The sequence below is a fragment of the Acyrthosiphon pisum genome, chromosome A2, assembly GCF_005508785.2.
Source record: "Acyrthosiphon pisum isolate AL4f chromosome A2, pea_aphid_22Mar2018_4r6ur, whole genome shotgun sequence".
Lineage (NCBI taxonomy): Eukaryota > Metazoa > Arthropoda > Insecta > Hemiptera > Aphididae > Acyrthosiphon > Acyrthosiphon pisum.
In genome coordinates, this window is record NC_042495.1 from 90,305,156 (window position 1) to 90,322,818 (window position 17,663).

At 28.6% G+C, this 17,663-nt stretch overlaps 3 protein-coding genes across 5 annotated transcripts; 1 reads left to right on the forward strand and 2 right to left on the reverse strand.

The window, feature by feature from the left end:
• Nucleotides 1–37: 37 nt before the first annotated feature.
• On the reverse strand, nucleotides 38–4,138 carry LOC100163141 (importin subunit alpha-7). 3 transcript variants are annotated; one of them, XM_001951713.5, is made up of 8 exons: nucleotides 3,923–4,138; nucleotides 3,540–3,731; nucleotides 2,772–2,990; nucleotides 2,410–2,630; nucleotides 1,198–1,461; nucleotides 924–1,128; nucleotides 711–854; nucleotides 38–645 (listed from the first exon to the last, which is right to left on the reverse strand). In XM_001951713.5, the coding sequence occupies exons 2-8, from the start codon at nucleotides 3,702–3,704 to the stop codon at nucleotides 289–291; spliced, it is 1,575 nt and encodes a 524-aa protein (XP_001951748.2). In that variant the 5' UTR covers nucleotides 3,705–3,731; nucleotides 3,923–4,138; the 3' UTR covers nucleotides 38–288. The 3 variants fall into 3 exon arrangements, with proteins under 3 accessions (XP_001951748.2, XP_008183754.1, XP_029346633.1); XM_008185532.3 differs by having other exon boundaries at nucleotides 3,919–4,100; XM_029490773.1 differs by lacking the exon at nucleotides 3,923–4,138 and adding an exon at nucleotides 3,792–3,911.
• A 3,530-nt stretch (nucleotides 4,139–7,668) lies between these two features.
• Nucleotides 7,669–9,653, reverse strand: LOC100144801 (uncharacterized). The gene is made up of 3 exons (NM_001126183.2): nucleotides 9,246–9,653; nucleotides 9,052–9,174; nucleotides 7,669–8,979 (listed from the first exon to the last, which is right to left on the reverse strand). The coding sequence occupies exons 1-3, from the start codon at nucleotides 9,401–9,403 to the stop codon at nucleotides 8,796–8,798; spliced, it is 465 nt and encodes a 154-aa protein (NP_001119655.1). The 5' UTR covers nucleotides 9,404–9,653; the 3' UTR covers nucleotides 7,669–8,795.
• Nucleotides 9,654–13,745: 4,092 nt separating this feature from the next.
• LOC100568765 (prolyl 4-hydroxylase subunit alpha-2-like) lies at nucleotides 13,746–17,646 on the forward strand. The gene is made up of 9 exons (XM_029490776.1): nucleotides 13,746–13,974; nucleotides 14,399–14,550; nucleotides 14,657–14,812; nucleotides 14,886–15,053; nucleotides 15,286–15,431; nucleotides 15,505–15,738; nucleotides 16,519–16,752; nucleotides 16,930–16,974; nucleotides 17,300–17,646. The coding sequence occupies exons 1-9, from the start codon at nucleotides 13,802–13,804 to the stop codon at nucleotides 17,531–17,533; spliced, it is 1,542 nt and encodes a 513-aa protein (XP_029346636.1). The 5' UTR covers nucleotides 13,746–13,801; the 3' UTR covers nucleotides 17,534–17,646.
• Nucleotides 17,647–17,663: the final 17 nt, after the last annotated feature.

The following is a 17,663-nucleotide window of genomic DNA, read 5'->3' on the forward strand; positions in this document are numbered from 1 at the left end:
TCAAGCAAAATTGTTTTAATATTATATATTAATATTACTTGATTTTCAGGTGTATAATATTAAAAAGAAAAAAATTATATTATGTAAAAACACTAGTCGAAATAAACCAATTTATTAATGTCGTTCAAATAATATTTCTTCAGAAATATGCCAGTAGTTGAATGTAATCAGTCACAAGTTCTTTAAAGGATAGAGAATAGTCTCTTTTCTTTTCTAAAAATTTATGTGCAAATAAGAATCATGAACAAAACAATTGAAAAAATCAAATCATATTTCCTGTAACAGTTCTTAGAATTGGAATCTAGTCATGGGGACACTTTGATCCCTAAAATCATACTGTTCAATTCCTTGTTCAGTTTCTTGTACAGAAGGTGCAACACGTGGATCATCTTCGTCAGAACCAAAATAACGTTCAATAATTCCAAAAGCTTTCTGATAAATTTCAATGTTTTCATGTGACTGCAGAAACTCTATTTTGTCTAGACCATAGCATTCTTCTAGCAACACAGCATACTGATTAACAGCACCAGTTTGTCTAGCTAATTGTTCACCTAACTTAAGAATGTTTTCTAGACCATTCAAGGCCACCTGGATAATTTTTACATCTGTCACCGTCAGGAGATCACACAATGGAGGAATACATTTCTAAAAAACCAAATATGAAAAATTAACAACAAAATATTAAAACAATTTTTAATAAAAGTACATACTTGCTCGACCAAATGTTGAATTTGTTCTTGCGTTCCACCAGACGTGGCATTTGTTATTGCCCATGCAGCTTCTTTTCTTGTCTTAAACTCAGCTGTGGCCATAATATGTATGAGTGCAGGGAATATATTTTCATTCAAAACAGCCTATTAATATACATAATAATTTATTCTATCAGTATTCATGTTTTAACTTGTTATTATTTAAAGTCTCACTTGTATTTGGTTTTTATTTCCAGCAGTAATATTAGAAATTGTCCAACAGGCCTCTTTACGGATAGTTTCTTTTGGTGATCCCAACAAGCTAAGTAAGCAAGGTAAGACCGAACAATTTAGAACGACTTGTGTTTGAACATCATCACCAGTTACTATATTACCAACGGCTCGCAGAGCAGCAGATACAACATTGTTTTGTGTGTGCCTTTAAACAACAAAGAGTTAGGTATGAAATTTAATTATTAATCAATTTTTGTTTATAAATTAAACTTACATTAGTAATTCAACTAAAGTTGGACAAACTTTAGCATCAATAACTGCTTGAATTTTTTCATTTGGACCATCTGATAAATATGACAAAGCCCAACAAGTATCTGCCAGTACATCTGGATCATTATGACTCAACAAATCTGATAAAACTGGTAGAGCTGGTGAAACCATGGTGAAATCAGGAGGAGGCACTTTTCCACGACACAAATTAGATACTGCCCATACAGAATTACGAGTCATTGAAAGACGTGAGCAACTATGTAGTAGTCTAAAAAAAAAAATATATATATATATATATATATATATAAATATAATTAGTTGTAGAACATAATAAATATTCTAAGAGGACACTATAACCGCACGAGTTGTCTTCAACTTCAAACATACCAAATTTTTATTCAATATAACCCCAATTTTGTTTTGTTAGCTTTAATATTATAGTGAATTTAACTATTATTAAATTTTAAAGTAAAAATATCATCTAGATTGTGGAACATCTCATATGTTTTTTCTTATATTTAAATATTTTAGTCTTAAATCACTTTAAAATTAAAATACCAATAAAGGTCAAAGAAATGCTATAGATCATATTCTTACCTATAAGTTTGATGATAAATCAGTTTTATTCACAACTATAACAAATAGCTAACAATACAAAATTGTTTTTACCATTGAATATATACTGTATAGAGAAACAATATATTATAAAATATGTCTTATGTTCCTGGAGAGGCAGCTATAGATGACCAATGAAAAATTTCGCAATGGAGGCGAAATCAGTGTAGTAAGTAATTCTACCTATTAATCATTATTGTACACAATTGCCATTGTCAAATTAATCCCTATAATAATTACCTATAATCTAGCATGTACAAAATAGTTGTAAAATTAACTATTATAATGTTATTATGCCAAACAATAAAATACGAGTAATAATATTGTATTATTTTATTACATCTATTAAAAAATAAAATAATATTGTTAGTGACTGGTGCGCTCTGTTGTCAACAATAATTAACTAATATTTAGCATGGAATGCAAATTGACTGCATTATGTTTAAGACAGAAACCATACATGGGAATAGTGATATATTCTCTTTAGAAATTATTATTTACTAAATAACAGTAGTTGGTAATTACTAAATATATGTACATGTAAATCAGGTACATTTTTAATTCATTATTGATAAATTTGTAAAGGTATTTGAGTTATTACTTTAGTAATGGCTTCATTATGCCCATGTTCAAAACGTAATCACGACACATAGGAGAATCTCCAGCAATATTTCCTAGAGCCCAAACCGCTTGTTCCTGTACATCTTCATGTGGTGATTCGAGCAAGTATATGAATACCGGTACGGCATCAGCTTCCATTACCTTTCGTGTCTGTTCTGATGTTCCAGAAGCAATATTTGTCAAGGCCCATGCTGCTTCAAACTAAGAAAATTACATGGATAAGAACTAAGAACGCTCCTATCATAGTGACATAGTTTATACTAGTAGCTATTTAATGATTAAAAAGAATAACTAAGAAGTGCCTAATTAATAGCATTATTAAATATAATTTTAATTGTATACCTGTAGATGGCTATTGGTAGTATTTTTCAAAAATTCAACAAATCGTGGAATAACACCTGTACTAATAACAGCATCAATAGGAGGATTAGGTTCAGATGACAATAACTTCCTAAACTTTTGTGTTGCTTTTAATTGATCTTCTTCATTAATGCTATACAAATGTTTAAGCAGTTCTTCATTTATGTTGGACCAATCAGTCGCAGTACTAGGTAAAGCCACCTATAAACATATGAGTTTCAAAATGTTAGTATTACATTTTTAATAAGTAAATCAACCATAATTAAAAATTAAAAACAACAAAATTACTGAAAATTATTATTGCGCCTCATTAGTTCTTTCTAAGACATATTCAATATTTGTTATATCAAGAATTCTAATTAGGTACCTACTAGGTATTGATAATTATTATCAACAAATTTGGACATTGTATTGAAGTAAAAGGTATGTTTAAAAATAATATTGAACCAAATATCAAAGTTAAAGAGATAAAAGTATTATTAAGGTTTCGTATATTTTACATTAATTGAATAAAATAACTAGGTACCTATAGAATTCACAAACTTGAGTAAAAGTGTAAGTCATTTTATAATAAACATATGAATAAAAATGCTTCATATGAATGAAAGGTTGTCTATAATACAGACTATGATTTAATAATTAAAATAGAAGGCCTATAAAATTACAGACATGATCAATCAATGGGTTAAATTATAGAATTAACGAATACTAACATCGCAGGGTTTTAATCGAACAGCGGATCACACTTACGTCAGGGTCATCATTCTGAATAGTCTCGTTTATGTTGCGCCTTTTGAACAGCTGAATGTCTCGTTTCTGCTTGCGCAACTGTATGCCTTCTTCTTCTCGCCTGCGACGCAACTCTTTCGAGTCAACGCCTTCGTTTTTGTACCGCATTCTGTGCGTGTTGGACATGATCGATGGCTATCGGTTACGGCACCTCTGCAAAGAACAGACAAATAACGATCGCATTAATTAACGTACCTACATGATAAAAATTACTGTGATATCACGGGAAAAAAAAACCGAGCTAAGCACACACGACATTTAAGGTTAAGTACGGATTATTAACATGCGTACAACTACTATATCTGGGTAGCTGATGGCCGTTGAGTGGCGGACAACGTACTTACGATTAAACTGCACTACGTGTGGACGGCGAACTGTTTTGGTAGTGGAGGCGATGATATAGACGAACACAAAAAAAAAACGGATTATATTCGACTGGTTTCCGCTGAGATCGGCGCGGAGAACATGCAAGAATATCGCACTAGTGCGTAATCATAATATCACATCCCAGTAAATAAATAAAAAACATAAACGGGCATTGAGGATGGTAAACGGATGGTGGTCGGTGGGAGCGGGACCGAAAGTGCGCGCCAAGACCTTGGAAGAACGGTTAAACAGCTGTTGCCGCGGAGCAACAACAAAGGAATTCGATTTTTACATCGTCTTTGAGACCGGGTCGATCGGCCGCGGTAGCGGCGGCGGCGCCAATCGAATAATATGAGAATCGACTATCGAGGCATCAAGCACAGAATAAATCTGTAAATTAATAAAAAATTAAAAACATATTTTATTCTGTGATTCAAGCCTCTAACCATTGATCAAAGATTAATTGATCTAACTGCTCTAACTAATAACTATAAACTATAGTAACCAACCAACTCTACTCTCTAGTAGTCTTTAAAATGCTAATTGCGAATCGCCTTTTGAATTTTGCACTTGGTTTGTCAGTATTCCGCTCATTTGATTGGTTGTTTTGTTGTCGACTGACTCACTCGTCCGCCTTTCATCTCAAGAATTGATTTTGTTTCAAACCTTGAACATTTTATAAGCAATTATGAATGTCGTACTAATGTACTATATTCAGCCATTCAGGAATGTACAATGACGTTTACTAATGAAGAGTACATAAACTATGGAGTAATATAATATTAATTGATATTATGATACCTATACTTTCAATATTTGTATGTAATTTTCGGAATTTTGAGTGTAATAATTACTATAATACATTTTATGAGTCAATGGCTAGGAATTTAATGCATATTATTACCAAGTAGGTAAATGTACATTTTTCCCCCGACATATTTTTGATGCGGACATTTCCCCCCCATTTTTCTTAAAGTTAATTATTGACTAATAATATTGGATTTAATAATATAATATAGTTTATTATTTAATATGAAATTTTTTTTTTTAAATAAAATAGAAAATTGTTTTCATTTTCATAAATATAATAGATTATAAATGTATGTTTGATCAACTGAACTACTTACTTGAAACAATAAAAAAAAAAAAAAAAAAAAAAATAGGCAGTTATAAAGTAAAATATAATTAATAATTAACAAAAATAGTTAAAAATTCCGACATAAAAATGATACATTTTTTAAAAAAAATATTTGAATTCTGATTCTTTTGTTATTTCTTAACTTAAATTTTTTCGCCTTTGTTCATACTTATTTATTTATTTTTTGTTAAGACTGTACCAGTTTGAATATTTAATAATTTAATAATTGCTTGTGAATTTGATTCAAGTAGTTCAGTTGATCAAAAATATATATATTTATAATTTATTATAATATTTATGAAAATATTTGAAATATTAGACTATATAGGCATAAATTAATTTCATATTAAATAGAAATCTTTAAAAAAAAAATAGGAGGAAAATGTCGTACTACTCCAAAAACATCTGGGGGGGGGGGGATGTCCACGGTTATAATCTATGGTGTGTAACAAGTTTATTATAAATTGTTTCTTTTTTCTACATTGTAAAAGAAATTAAGTTAGTCAAAATTTAATTTACATTTTTATCGAATTTTAATAATATAGTAGTAAAGTCTATAGGTAGTGGATACTAGGAAGTAAGTTACTATATATGTAAAATACGTAAAAATGACGAAAATTTTCAAATTATTTTTAGTTAGAAATTCATGAAAAATTTTCTTTTTAAATCTAAGATTTGAAAATATAATAGAAGATTCCTCATAGGTTTCTCTACCTTTTAAAAAAAAAAAAAATGTCTACAAACAAGTCAAATTAAATTTTTATGAGCGTTTGAAATTCATATTTTTACAATATTTGATATTCACTCGATTTCTCACGTAACGATTTTCTTGTTTTGTTGTAATTAAAATTACGTATGACTGTAGATACTTGAAAATTTCACTGAATGTTTTTATCAGCATTTTCTATACACGATAACATTTTGAAAATAATTTGACTCTTTTTGAGCTGTTTATGTCCATTGTCAGTTTTCAATTTTTTTTTGTTTTTTTTTCTATAAATATCAATAGTTTTATCTGTTGGGCCAAAAAGTGTAAAAATGTAATACAAGGCTCCTGATATATTGTTACAATAGCAGTTGAAAAATATTAAATATACATTGGCACAATTTTTTTTATAAGCATTTAAAGATCGAATTTTGACAACATTTATCAAATTTAAAATTGAATAATTATATCGTAGTTAAAAATTTATAAAATGTTCAACTTTTATATCTAAGGATTGAAAATTTAAAACAAGATTCCACGTAAGTAGTTAATAATGTTACCAAAAAATCTAAAAAAGACATAAGTTCAGTTTATTTTTATAGTCATTTTAAGCTAAAATTTGGACGAAATTACACATTAAAAAACCTGGAATAACTATTTTAGTTATTTTGTTGTGATTGTATAATATTATTGGTGGGTACTTGAAACTTCTAAAGTATACTATTATATATCTATGATAGTACCACGATTTGTTGTTGATGTATAACGCGATATAAGTACCTAATGGATATTGTGATATTATTAATTTGGAATTTATTATAGATAGGTACCTATTATTGGTCGATTTTTTTTTTAATACTGCATAGATAGGTATAGAATATATCTTATACCTAGACTGGCATACTGTCTCCGCTCAGAATCATTTTTCTTATACAGTTATATTATATCATTGAATTCAAATTTGTACAATTTGCAAACTGTACAGCAGAGCGACATCCACTTACCCACCTTTTTTTACTTATAGCTTATTACACAATATATCATATTGTGTTCATATTTATATTTTTGTTAGATTTCCAATCTATATTTTATACAATTAACAATTAATTATTATTTTCATTACAATATATAATATATTATTATATTTTGTTATAGCCTATAGGTACATGGTAATAATTACTAATTAGGAGTACAGTATACATGTGTTCACATTTATATTTATACTTCTGGGCTTTTTTTCGCCTACCTGATATTTGTGTTGCCCAGTTTACCAGCTTAAAAAATGCACTGTGTATAGGCACAAGTCTATTTTGAAAATATAAGTGTTTAAATCAAATATTATGATGTCAGCATATTTTAATGACAGTTTATTATACCAGCAAGATTAATAAAAATTGTTTTATTAATTAACTTAAAATATGATTCAACTTGGAAGATGATTTCTGGTTGCAAATTGTAACTAGCTGATACTATCTGCAACTTTAGGAAAAAAAACACAAAGACATGCAAAACATTGTAAAACCAAAACATTAGTGGACCTCTTTTCCAGTTGTGCAACTAATCCGAATTTTTTTTTTTTTTGTGAGAGGGGGGCTAAAGCCTCACGATAAATATTCCAAAAAAGTAATCCATTGGAGCTTTATTATTGCCTATTTTTACTCTAGTTTCCTTTTTGTTTTGTTATTTCTGATGAGAGTATTCATGACTTCATGACTTGTCTTAGTCATGCTTAACACATTTAAAGTGAAATGTATTATCCTTTACCAAGTTTTTAAAAAAGGTATATTATAGGTAATAGGTACATAATATACTTTTAACTAAGACAAATATGGTCTGTAAGTTATCTGCAAAAGTCAAATATAAAACTCAACAACAAAATATATGTACACTTAACAAAACACTTTATTGTTAGTTCTAAAAATTACAAAATGTCTAATAATATCTTATGAGTACGACAATAGTTTTGAATATGTGCGTGTCACGTACAATATTTTTCTTAGCAATTTGCTAAATGCTTTATTACTATTAATTTACTTTTAATTGATATTATATGAGTTTGAAGATTAATTTATCTTCAGGGGCGATGAGTAGATTATAATATTTTGTCATTATTATTATCTATTATTTGTATAACTTAGTACTAAATTTGTATTAACATTATGAACTGTTAATTCATTGTCGTTAAAAACACTAATAATGAAAGTAGGCAGTCATTTATTTTTAATCATAGTGATAAATTAAGATTATATAATATAATAATTAAATTAAATTACTTTATCTAATAATAATAAAAACAATTTTGTTTATTAAATGTTACATTGTATATTTTATTATTTGTATTATACCTAATTCATAAGCGATAAAAAAATTATAAAACACTAAAGTTTATGATATTGAAATTCGGTAGTAATCAAATATTTGTTCATTATGCATAATACACTTTATTTGATGCTTATAACTTTTTATAAAGAAAATATCCAGAAATATTATATAAAATTATGTTAAGTATTGAAGTTCAAAATTAGAAATGGTATGATTAAAAACATAATTAATATTATAGTATTTAAAGAGAGTGTAAAAAACATAATAATAATATTATGATATAATATGTTATATATAATAAATTACAGTGTTGCACTTTATAATAATACACTTTAAGTTATATTATGCATAAGTAAGTTATAACTAATATTATGTCAGACAATTACCTTATGACAAAATTGAATTAATTTAAATAACAAATCATTATGTAAATATGAAAAAAAAAATCAAATTCATGTGTAAATAATATATTTATTAATTTTGAATAATATGAATATTATAAAATGGGATTAGTTCTTATCATAATTCTGGTATTACCAGCTATAAAAACAAGGAAAAATAAAACAGAAATAATAACAAATTATTGATAGAATAAAAATCAGCCCTCTATATGAAATTGGAATTTAATCTCTACAAAGAACTTAGGAGTTTATTTTAACTAAGTAATCACCAATAAGACAAATATCTACTTTTTATTCGCTTTAACGGCTTCGTCATTGTAATTCAAGTATGCAACACCACAGCCAGTCAATGCGAATCCTGAAATTAGACCAGTAACAGTTGCCAAACCAGAGTTATTCGGCAATAAACTACGTAAAATAGCCCATGATAATACTGATCCCATGTTGAACAAAATTGATCCGTACACGCTAAACATACAAAAATATTTATTATTAACAAAGGTGATGAGTTATTGCTTGGCTTTAATGAACAATTTTTACCTGTATGCTACGCGCAGTTTGAGAGGCGCTTCACTGAGATGTGGGCGTCCAGCGATAAATAGAAACGACCCGAGGCAAGAGTTGAACAAAAATATATTTGTGAGGTCTGGTTTGGGTAGAACTCTAAACAATAACAGAATACCAATGATTAGCCCCTTTGGATAATGTGATATTTTTTCAAATCGACTAATTACCTTTGCAAAATCCCAGGGTTCATCACGTTGATGGATAAAAATGCATAATTGAATGAGCCAAACACCGGGGCGTAGTAGTTGATTGCAGTGTCTTTATTTATTGGAGGAGGTCTGTATTTCGCGATTGCTTTCGCAAAAGGAATCTCATCGCTTGCCATTATAATGTATAGAATTAACAACTACGAAGTACACAAAAAAAAAATCTAGGTATCAATTGACGAAACGGAATATTTTCTTTACGCCAAAATGAGTGTAAAGATTTAAATTTAGTATTTACCGAAATCGAAAAACGTAAAAAATATCAGTCAATTAATTATTATTTGTATGAAACTAACTGTGCCCTGTGGTCAATGGTCTGTGGACTGTGGTGTGGGCCAACTTAAAAAATATAATATTCATATTCTTATCAGAGTGTCTACATAATATCACAGAACAATAATATGTTTGTCTGTGTTGTCGTTATGGGCTTTTGTGTAATAAAATCATTTTTCGTACGTTGGTACGCGGCACAAAAATGCGCGAATTTTTTTTCAAAGCAAGGTACGTACAAAGGTTATAATAATTCAAATTTGTATTTATTTGAAGTCGAATGTACGATGTGTGAATTCACCACTCTAGCCTCTAGAGATATACCTTAATTTATAATAATTATCTTAATTAGAGTGCCAAAGACCAAATAACGTTCAACTATGAGTGAAGCGAGACTAGATCATCTCATGGTAATATCGTGCAACCCAGACATTGATATAAATATGGACGATGTGATTGACAAGTTTGGATCAAGATCTAATCTACTGAGGTAAAATCTATTGTACCAATAATGTTAACAACTTTCACATTGTATCAAAAAATTGTATTCACAACATTTCAGATATATTATATTATTTAAATAACAATTAAATATACAGTGTGATCACGATCACAGGTACTACTAAATATCTCAGGTGTTCTTATTATTTGTTATATTTGTCATTTTATTATTATAGGTAGGTAAGTAACCTTTGTTTTATAGTTATATCTAATTCCTAGATATTTCAAAAAGTGCAATTTTTGTTTTATATTTATTGTTAAAGTTGGAACTAAAAATACTGATTATACTAAAATGTAAGCTATTTTTATATAGAACACAAAAGATTGATGTACCTAAATTTATTTGTTGTATTTTTAGTTTTTAATTTTACTGTAATACTGTATTATAGGTAAGTAACGGTAAAGGTAATCCACTGTTTGATTGTTAGATAATATGTTTTGTAGGTATTATTATATCATTTTTATTTCAAAGAGTGCAATTTTATTTTTATTTTATATTTATTGTTAATTTTGGAACTATATAGACTTATTTTATTAAAATTTAGGTAATTTATAGTACATACCTATGGGACACAAAAAACTGATGAACATGCTATTAATATTTTGACAACTATATTGTTTTCCTGAAAATATTTATACCATAGTTGGGAAATATTAAAATGCTGTGTGGGATATAATATACTGATTATTCGTTTACTCCCCCCTCCCCAATTTTTTTCTTCTAGTGGCCAAAAAATAGTGGCGGGCGCATGGTACCTTTCCCCCGGCGGGCGCCCTTGGTGGTAGTGGTAGTGTTTAAAATGTAGGTGGGTGGTCTGAATTAATATGTGCATTCCTAATATCAATTGTCTCAATCCGCCACTGTATACTATTATATTATTGTTAATAATTTTTGAGTCAAAACCAGAACAGTCTGAATAGGTTCATGGTACGAATACCAAGACGTATAATAGCTTAAAATTTAAAATTAATCTAAATATTTTAAAAATGTCATTGCACGTCCCCACAAATATATTTTTAAATTACAACAAAATAATTAAATCCTTATTCTTCGTTTAAATATCAAATTACATTCAAATGTAATAATATTTTATTATATTTTAATAATATAAAAAAAGCACAGATGTTGCACAGATAAAGTTCTTCCTTACGTATTGTGAAAATTTGGTAGTTCTACAACAGTTTATATGGTGCGAGAAAAGTTGTCTCGCGCAAAACAGTTTTTGCTATGTTGTACATTCGTAAGACGGTGCTCAAGTCACCATATTATATTGCTTTATAAAATTACAAACATTTTTTTTGTCAAAAAATACTGCCTGTGACTTCAATCACAACGCTCAGTAGGATGTTTCGATTTTAATTTTGTAAGCAGATTTGAATTCCCATTAAATTTACTATGCTTTAACTGTCGTACATTTTTCATATTCTATATCAATGTATTTAAATTTGAATTATGAATATGATCTATTTTTACTATTTTTGTTGGTAAATTTCTAAGTAAAAAAATAAAATAAAAAACAGAAAGATAAAATTGACAAAGCATAGATAATTTAGTTACAAATAAAAATCTGCTTTCAAAATTAATATCGGAACATTATATTGGGTATAGTGATTGAAGTGTCTCCCGGTAACTTTTGTATAACTTGTAATGGTTTTTCTCTGTACTTCGACTGTAATTTAGTAGGTTGTCCTACTGCTGGAGCTTTCAACATAAACCAACCATCTCACCCAAATCAAGATTAATGCCTGGTATATGTTTGCGATTATATAATCTGGTCATTGCGCGTTGTCCCTCCAGTATATTGTCGCGTACTTCACCTTGCACCTCTGTTGGTTCCCTCCAATCATTACTATGTTGAGATAGTGAGCCCAGTATCCCTTTGTGGAAACGAGGCTGGTAACCGTGTAAGGCTGCGAATGGTGTCTTCTTGGTGGTCTTATTTTCAGCTGCATTCAACATGCGTTCGACCTCGCTCACTTTAGTGTACCAACGCCGTTGGTCATCAGTGCTCATACTGAGTAACGTTACTATGGTTCGATTTGCTCGTCCCACCTGCCCGTTTGCTTGTGGGTGCCTTGTGGAGTTGAGAATATGTTCTATATTGTGAACTGTACAAAACTGTTCAAATGGTCGGGACGTGAAGCAAGAACCGCGATCCGAAATTATTCGATCTGGTATACCTCTTGTCTCAATAAACTTGGTCATAATGCGTATTAGGGACTTGGCATCGGTGGTTTTACATGGATACATTACTTTGTGGGCGTGGGTAAGTATCCCACTTATGAAATGTAAGACTAGATTACTTAATCACTAGCACTAAGAATTGTCAGGATTTAGAAATAAAAACTCATAACGATTTTATCAACGAAATATACCAGCGGGTTATATTAATACAGTTTCTTAAAACAAATCACTGAAAACAGCAAAAGCAGCCGGCAGTCGCACACAGCTCAGACCGGGCTCCGCTCGCTATAACGCGGGGAAAACTACTGCTGATGGCCTCACGGCTCACCCTAAGCTTTTAGCTTAGTCCCTGGTAAGGCGTTAGGGCTCAGTGTTGCCAACATAGGTAATAACGTTTTATACGATTCCCAATAGGTACTGTACTACTGTAATAAAATATATTATACATTTATAACCAGTCACTTTAAGCAATAATCAATTGATCAATAAATAAGTTTTTAATTTTCAATCATTTTAGTGTGTAGATTGTTTATATTGATGTTGTTGGAATTAGATCGAACAACAATATTTTCATGTCTGAAGATGGGAAAATTTGAATACAAGCGCAAATCGCAATTGGTATATTGACGTATAATATAAAGATCACAATAACTGACCGAAAACAAAAACTTTGTGTGAGGCGCAATTATTGGTCCATGATGCGCATTTTTTATATTAGTCACCGTCAATTAACTTACGTACGCGCAGGCTATGACAATGATATTATTTGACCCAAAAGCCAGAAGACACTGAAAGAATTCGGTTTAACGGATTTAAACTTTTCAAACTGATTTTAATTGATTAACATTTTTACTAGGATATTATTATTGAGACGTTTTTGAACATCTATTTTTTCAACTGTGATATCTATGAATAAAAATATGATATTTTTAAAATATATTATTCATTGTAGCACTAGTAAAATTAAAAAAATTAAAAATCGCCATAATTCAAACCTAGTAAACTTATATTAATCAATCATAATTCGTTTTAAAAATTAAAATCCATCAAACCAAATCCCATCGGCTTTGTCTGGATTTTTGTCTAAAAGTCATTTTTTGTTTATTGAGAATGCAGCCTAGTATATTTTACTATGCTAATAGCAAAATAATATAAACATACCAATAGATAATCGATGTAAAACAACGATGTATTTCTCGTGGCATTGTATTAAAGGCCAAATACCTATTACGGTATTACCTATATTACTATCCTCCCGTCTGGGGAAATTAGTAGGTATAGTCCAACAAATTAAACTAGGTTGGTACAGTCAGTACAGAATATAATAGAATAGATAGGTAGGTACATATTTGTATTGCTGCATATGAATAAATATTTTTAAAATGATGGAAATTTAAAAAAAAAAAATGTTTTTATGTGTCATGTAAAATGTATAACCTATGTTTGAACTATTTGTAATTTGTTTACCTTATTGTCAAAATACTATGAATTCAATATTTTATAGTTCAAAACTGTTACGATAGCTATTTATAAGTACTTTGAATATAGGCATGGAATAAATATGTTTAAATATTTAGCCGTTGTTTTTTCGTTATTAATATTTGTAGAATCCGGAAATAGATGGCATACATCACAAATAATGTTAACGAAATTATATGATCTGCAAAACGATCATTTTAATGTCTTGGATAATTACTTGGATTTGGAGACAAAACGTTTGGAAGAATTAAAAAAGTAATTATATTATAATATTATTGAGATTTTCCAATAGTCTCGCACAGCTAGGTAGGTATATACTAAGAATATGTAGTAAAGAAAAACTGTATTAGAAATAAATTAGGATAAATTATATTTAAATACTTGAATTCGGTATAATTTTAAAATTTTAAGTTACATACCTAAATACCTAATTATGCAGGAATTATTACTTTTTTTTATAGTTATGTCAGGTAAATAATAAATAACTATCTACTGATTATTTATTATAAAATAAAAAATACTGTGTTCTATAATATTATTATTATATAAATTATATAATGTATAATTTATATTTCTAATTAACAATTTTGCTAACCATCTAATATCTATGATATATTATATACTATAATGTATTTATGTGTATTTTAATATTTAATTTAATTTTAATTTCATTATCAAGTTATGTAGCTGCAGTATATGAATGGCGTGATCACATAAAAACCAACAAAGACTTCTTACACAATCACTTGGATGTTTTTAAATTTATGACACAAATGCACCAACATTTTTTTAAAAGTGATGATTTAATAAAAAATAAACAATCTATAGAAGGTAAACAAATGTGCATATTTGAATTTATTGGCTCTATATCATAAAACAATTATAATAACTAATGAGTATAACATATACAATTTCTCGATTGAACCAAATAATATAGCGTTAAAAGATATCGACGACCACAAAGATCTTAGTGGTGATCATATATTGTGGGCACACCGAGCATTGAGGAGACTACAATTATTTTATGCGATTCCTGCATCAGACATGTCGGCAGGTAGAATTAATGAAAAAGTTATAGGCGATCGAATGGATGGTAATAGTTGTATTTCGCTTTTCAACCGACCATGTTCAATATTTTCAATAATTAGTCAACATTTATTATTTAGCATGTGAATGTTACGTCATGGCGAAGTACTGTTTAGAGGGAAACGATCCGTATGGCGTCCTAGATTGGGCTTTTGAAGCGTATCAAAAATGGGAAAGTCACGGTCGACCAGAATGTGTAGATCCCGACATTTTAAATTACTACATAGTATCATCATCAGTATATACAGGTGAAATCTGTACGAATAAAAATGTAATATGAAAATGCTATCATTTCAAAATTAAAAACAAATTCTCAAATTTTTTAAGTAACATTTTTGCAAATTTGTATATATTTATATGAGGATCTCGGAAAATGTATTAAACAGCGTGTCGTAACTCATTTTACATTTTTTTTTTTATTGATTTTATAAATCTTACTTATAAATTATAACCATTCTTATAAATAATAAACGTTTTTAGGATTTAACTTAACGAGTTTATTAAACCTAAGTGGATCAAATTATCAAGAATATACTGAAAAATTTGTGTTTTACTATCCCCTTATGAAAAATGAATTGTTTGAGCTGGAAAAGGAGAGTGCAGTGGATATAATGGAAGTATATAATGTAAGAATAAAAATTACAATCAAAGTATAAAATATACAAATAAAAAACTTATATTAAATGTATTTATTTAAAGTATTTTGATGGTAGTGAAGATATAAATGAATTTAGAAATTTATGTAAACATGGGGTATCTTTACGAACATTAACAAAATACTCAAAATGTAGATACCAAACGAACAATTTATTTTACCGAATATTGATGCCCTTTAAAGAAGAAGACATTAATAGCGAGCCATTCATTAAAATATATCATGATGTATTATATGATGACGAGATCTTGAAAATTAAAACGATGAGCTTAGCTAACGTACGTATTTTAATTGGTTTGAAATTTGAATCCATTGTTATTATTATCTAATTTAGATGATACATAAAATGGTATAATTGTATAAACATGTAAAGTTATAAATGTTATAATAGTTATATTATATATAATACAATATATATAATCAATAGTATAATTATTGATATAAGTAAGTATCACTTTACCAGGTACCTATAGTTTTTTTTTATTTAGTATGTGTATGTTGATAAATCAATATCTTGAGTCAAAGAAAACGTAAATTCTATATTGTTTCTCTGCTTTGAGTTTTTTGCTACCCCATCTCCATCTCTAAAACAATTCAAAAGGTTCAACAAAAATTTGTCTTAAATCTTAATTCAAAAAACTGATTATTGAATACCTCATAAAATAAATGATATAAATCAATTTTATGTTGATCACTTATTAAATTACAGAATTATGATAATAAATATCATTAGGTATAGTCTATACGATTTGTTATATTTTATACTAATATATGAATTAATTTAATTAATAATATCAAGTCTAAGTAAAAGTGTATCTGCACTAAAATTGAGAAACTTGTACTAATTTTACATGATACAATTATTACGATAGTTAATTAAATTTTTTATTTATATCTTAGATTTGACATAGGAAAGTTTGGTTCGAAAATCCTAACCAGTTCGTAATATCTCTAATGTATATATAATTATTTATTATAATATACGTCTAAATTATTACATGTAGATTGTAGGTATTAAAAAAGTGTAACCTATAATCATATTATTTCCTATATACTAGATGAGTGATGCAAAAGTCAAAACATCCAACGATTCCATATTACGAGAACGAAGTCGTTCAGGTCAAGTCTACAGGATGAACGAAGTTGATGCTATTGAATATTTTGATGCACTAAATACTCGTATTGAATCTTTTACCGGATTTTCTACAAAGACAGCTGAGCGATATCAAATAGTTAATTATGGTTTAGGTGGACATTATTTTCCGCATTTTGATACATTTAAAAAAGGAACTGTACGTAACACAATTATTTACCAATATACATATACCTATCGGCTATAATTAATACTATTTTTTAAATATCGATTGAAAGTTATGGAATAAGTATGAAATAGGTACATAAACATTAAACCATTATAATCGTTAACTATTATATTATCTGATTTTTTTTAATCGGAAATTTTTTTTCAGGAAAATATGGAGTTTGGTAACAGATTAGTAACCGTATTATTTTATGTTAGCCAATTTTGTTTTTTGCTCAAGTATACTCTATTCACAATAAGAAACGCGAACGGCGGCGACCAGTCTTCATCGGTGGTAGTTTAGTAATACTCGTTTATCACCCCAGAGCGAGTCATCGATTTTTTTACCTGCTGTGTAGTATTGACACTAATTATTTGAAAATAAAATAAAATAATGTTAAAATAAAATTATCTTCATGAAATCTGTGGTATTGCCACACACCTTCGCACAAGTCGGTCGTCGTTTCTTTCTTATTGTGAATAAGGTTTAGGTATTTATACCTTATTTTATAATAGGTAATTTGTTTTTATTTTATTAGTTGACTGATGTTCAAAACGATGGTTATACGTCATTTCCTATGCTAAATATTATTGCTCCGGCTGAAAAAGGATCTGCGTTGGTTTGGAATAATTTGCATATGTCTGATGGACAATTATGCTATGAATCTCTTCATGGAGCATGTCCTTTATTGAAAGGAAATAAATGGAGTAAGTATACTGCACTACTCAGGGCCGTCCTGAAAAACAAATCATGGGGGGGCTTGATTCATTAATTTGCCAACTCAAAAAAAAAAATGTTCTCGCTCCGCTCGAATTGTAACTATTATTATTTATTTACTAACATACATCTCAATAACTCATTAACAAAGGCATATATATTCACTATTCAATACCTATTTATAG

What these genes read in the sequence shown, in the direction of transcription:
- LOC100163141 (XM_001951713.5), bottom strand. Translation starts at nt 3,704, where the DNA reads ATGTCCAACACGCACAGAATGCGGTACAAAAACGAAGGCGTTGACTCG. An exon ending in CTACCAATAGCCATCTACAG is followed by an intron (nt 2,631 to 2,771) that starts GTATACAATTAA and finishes TAATTTTCTTAG; the next exon opens with TTTGAAGCAGCATGGGCCTT. An exon ending in ATAATGAAGCCATTACTAAA is followed by an intron (nt 1,462 to 2,409) that starts GTAATAACTCAA and finishes TTTTTTTTTTAG; the next exon opens with ACTACTACATAGTTGCTCAC.
- LOC100144801 (NM_001126183.2), bottom strand. Translation starts at nt 9,403, where the DNA reads ATGGCAAGCGATGAGATTCCTTTTGCGAAAGCAATCGCGAAATACAGA. An exon ending in AACCCTGGGATTTTGCAAAG is followed by an intron (nt 9,175 to 9,245) that starts GTAATTAGTCGA and finishes GTTATTGTTTAG; the next exon opens with AGTTCTACCCAAACCAGACC. An exon ending in AAACTGCGCGTAGCATACAG is followed by an intron (nt 8,980 to 9,051) that starts GTAAAAATTGTT and finishes TTGTATGTTTAG; the next exon opens with CGTGTACGGATCAATTTTGT.
- LOC100568765 (XM_029490776.1), top strand. Translation starts at nt 13,802, where the DNA reads ATGTTTAAATATTTAGCCGTTGTTTTTTCGTTATTAATATTTGTAGAA. An exon ending in AAACGATGAGCTTAGCTAAC is followed by an intron (nt 15,739 to 16,518) that starts GTACGTATTTTA and finishes CCTATATACTAG; the next exon opens with ATGAGTGATGCAAAAGTCAA. An exon ending in ATACATTTAAAAAAGGAACT is followed by an intron (nt 16,753 to 16,929) that starts GTACGTAACACA and finishes ATTTTTTTTCAG; the next exon opens with GAAAATATGGAGTTTGGTAA.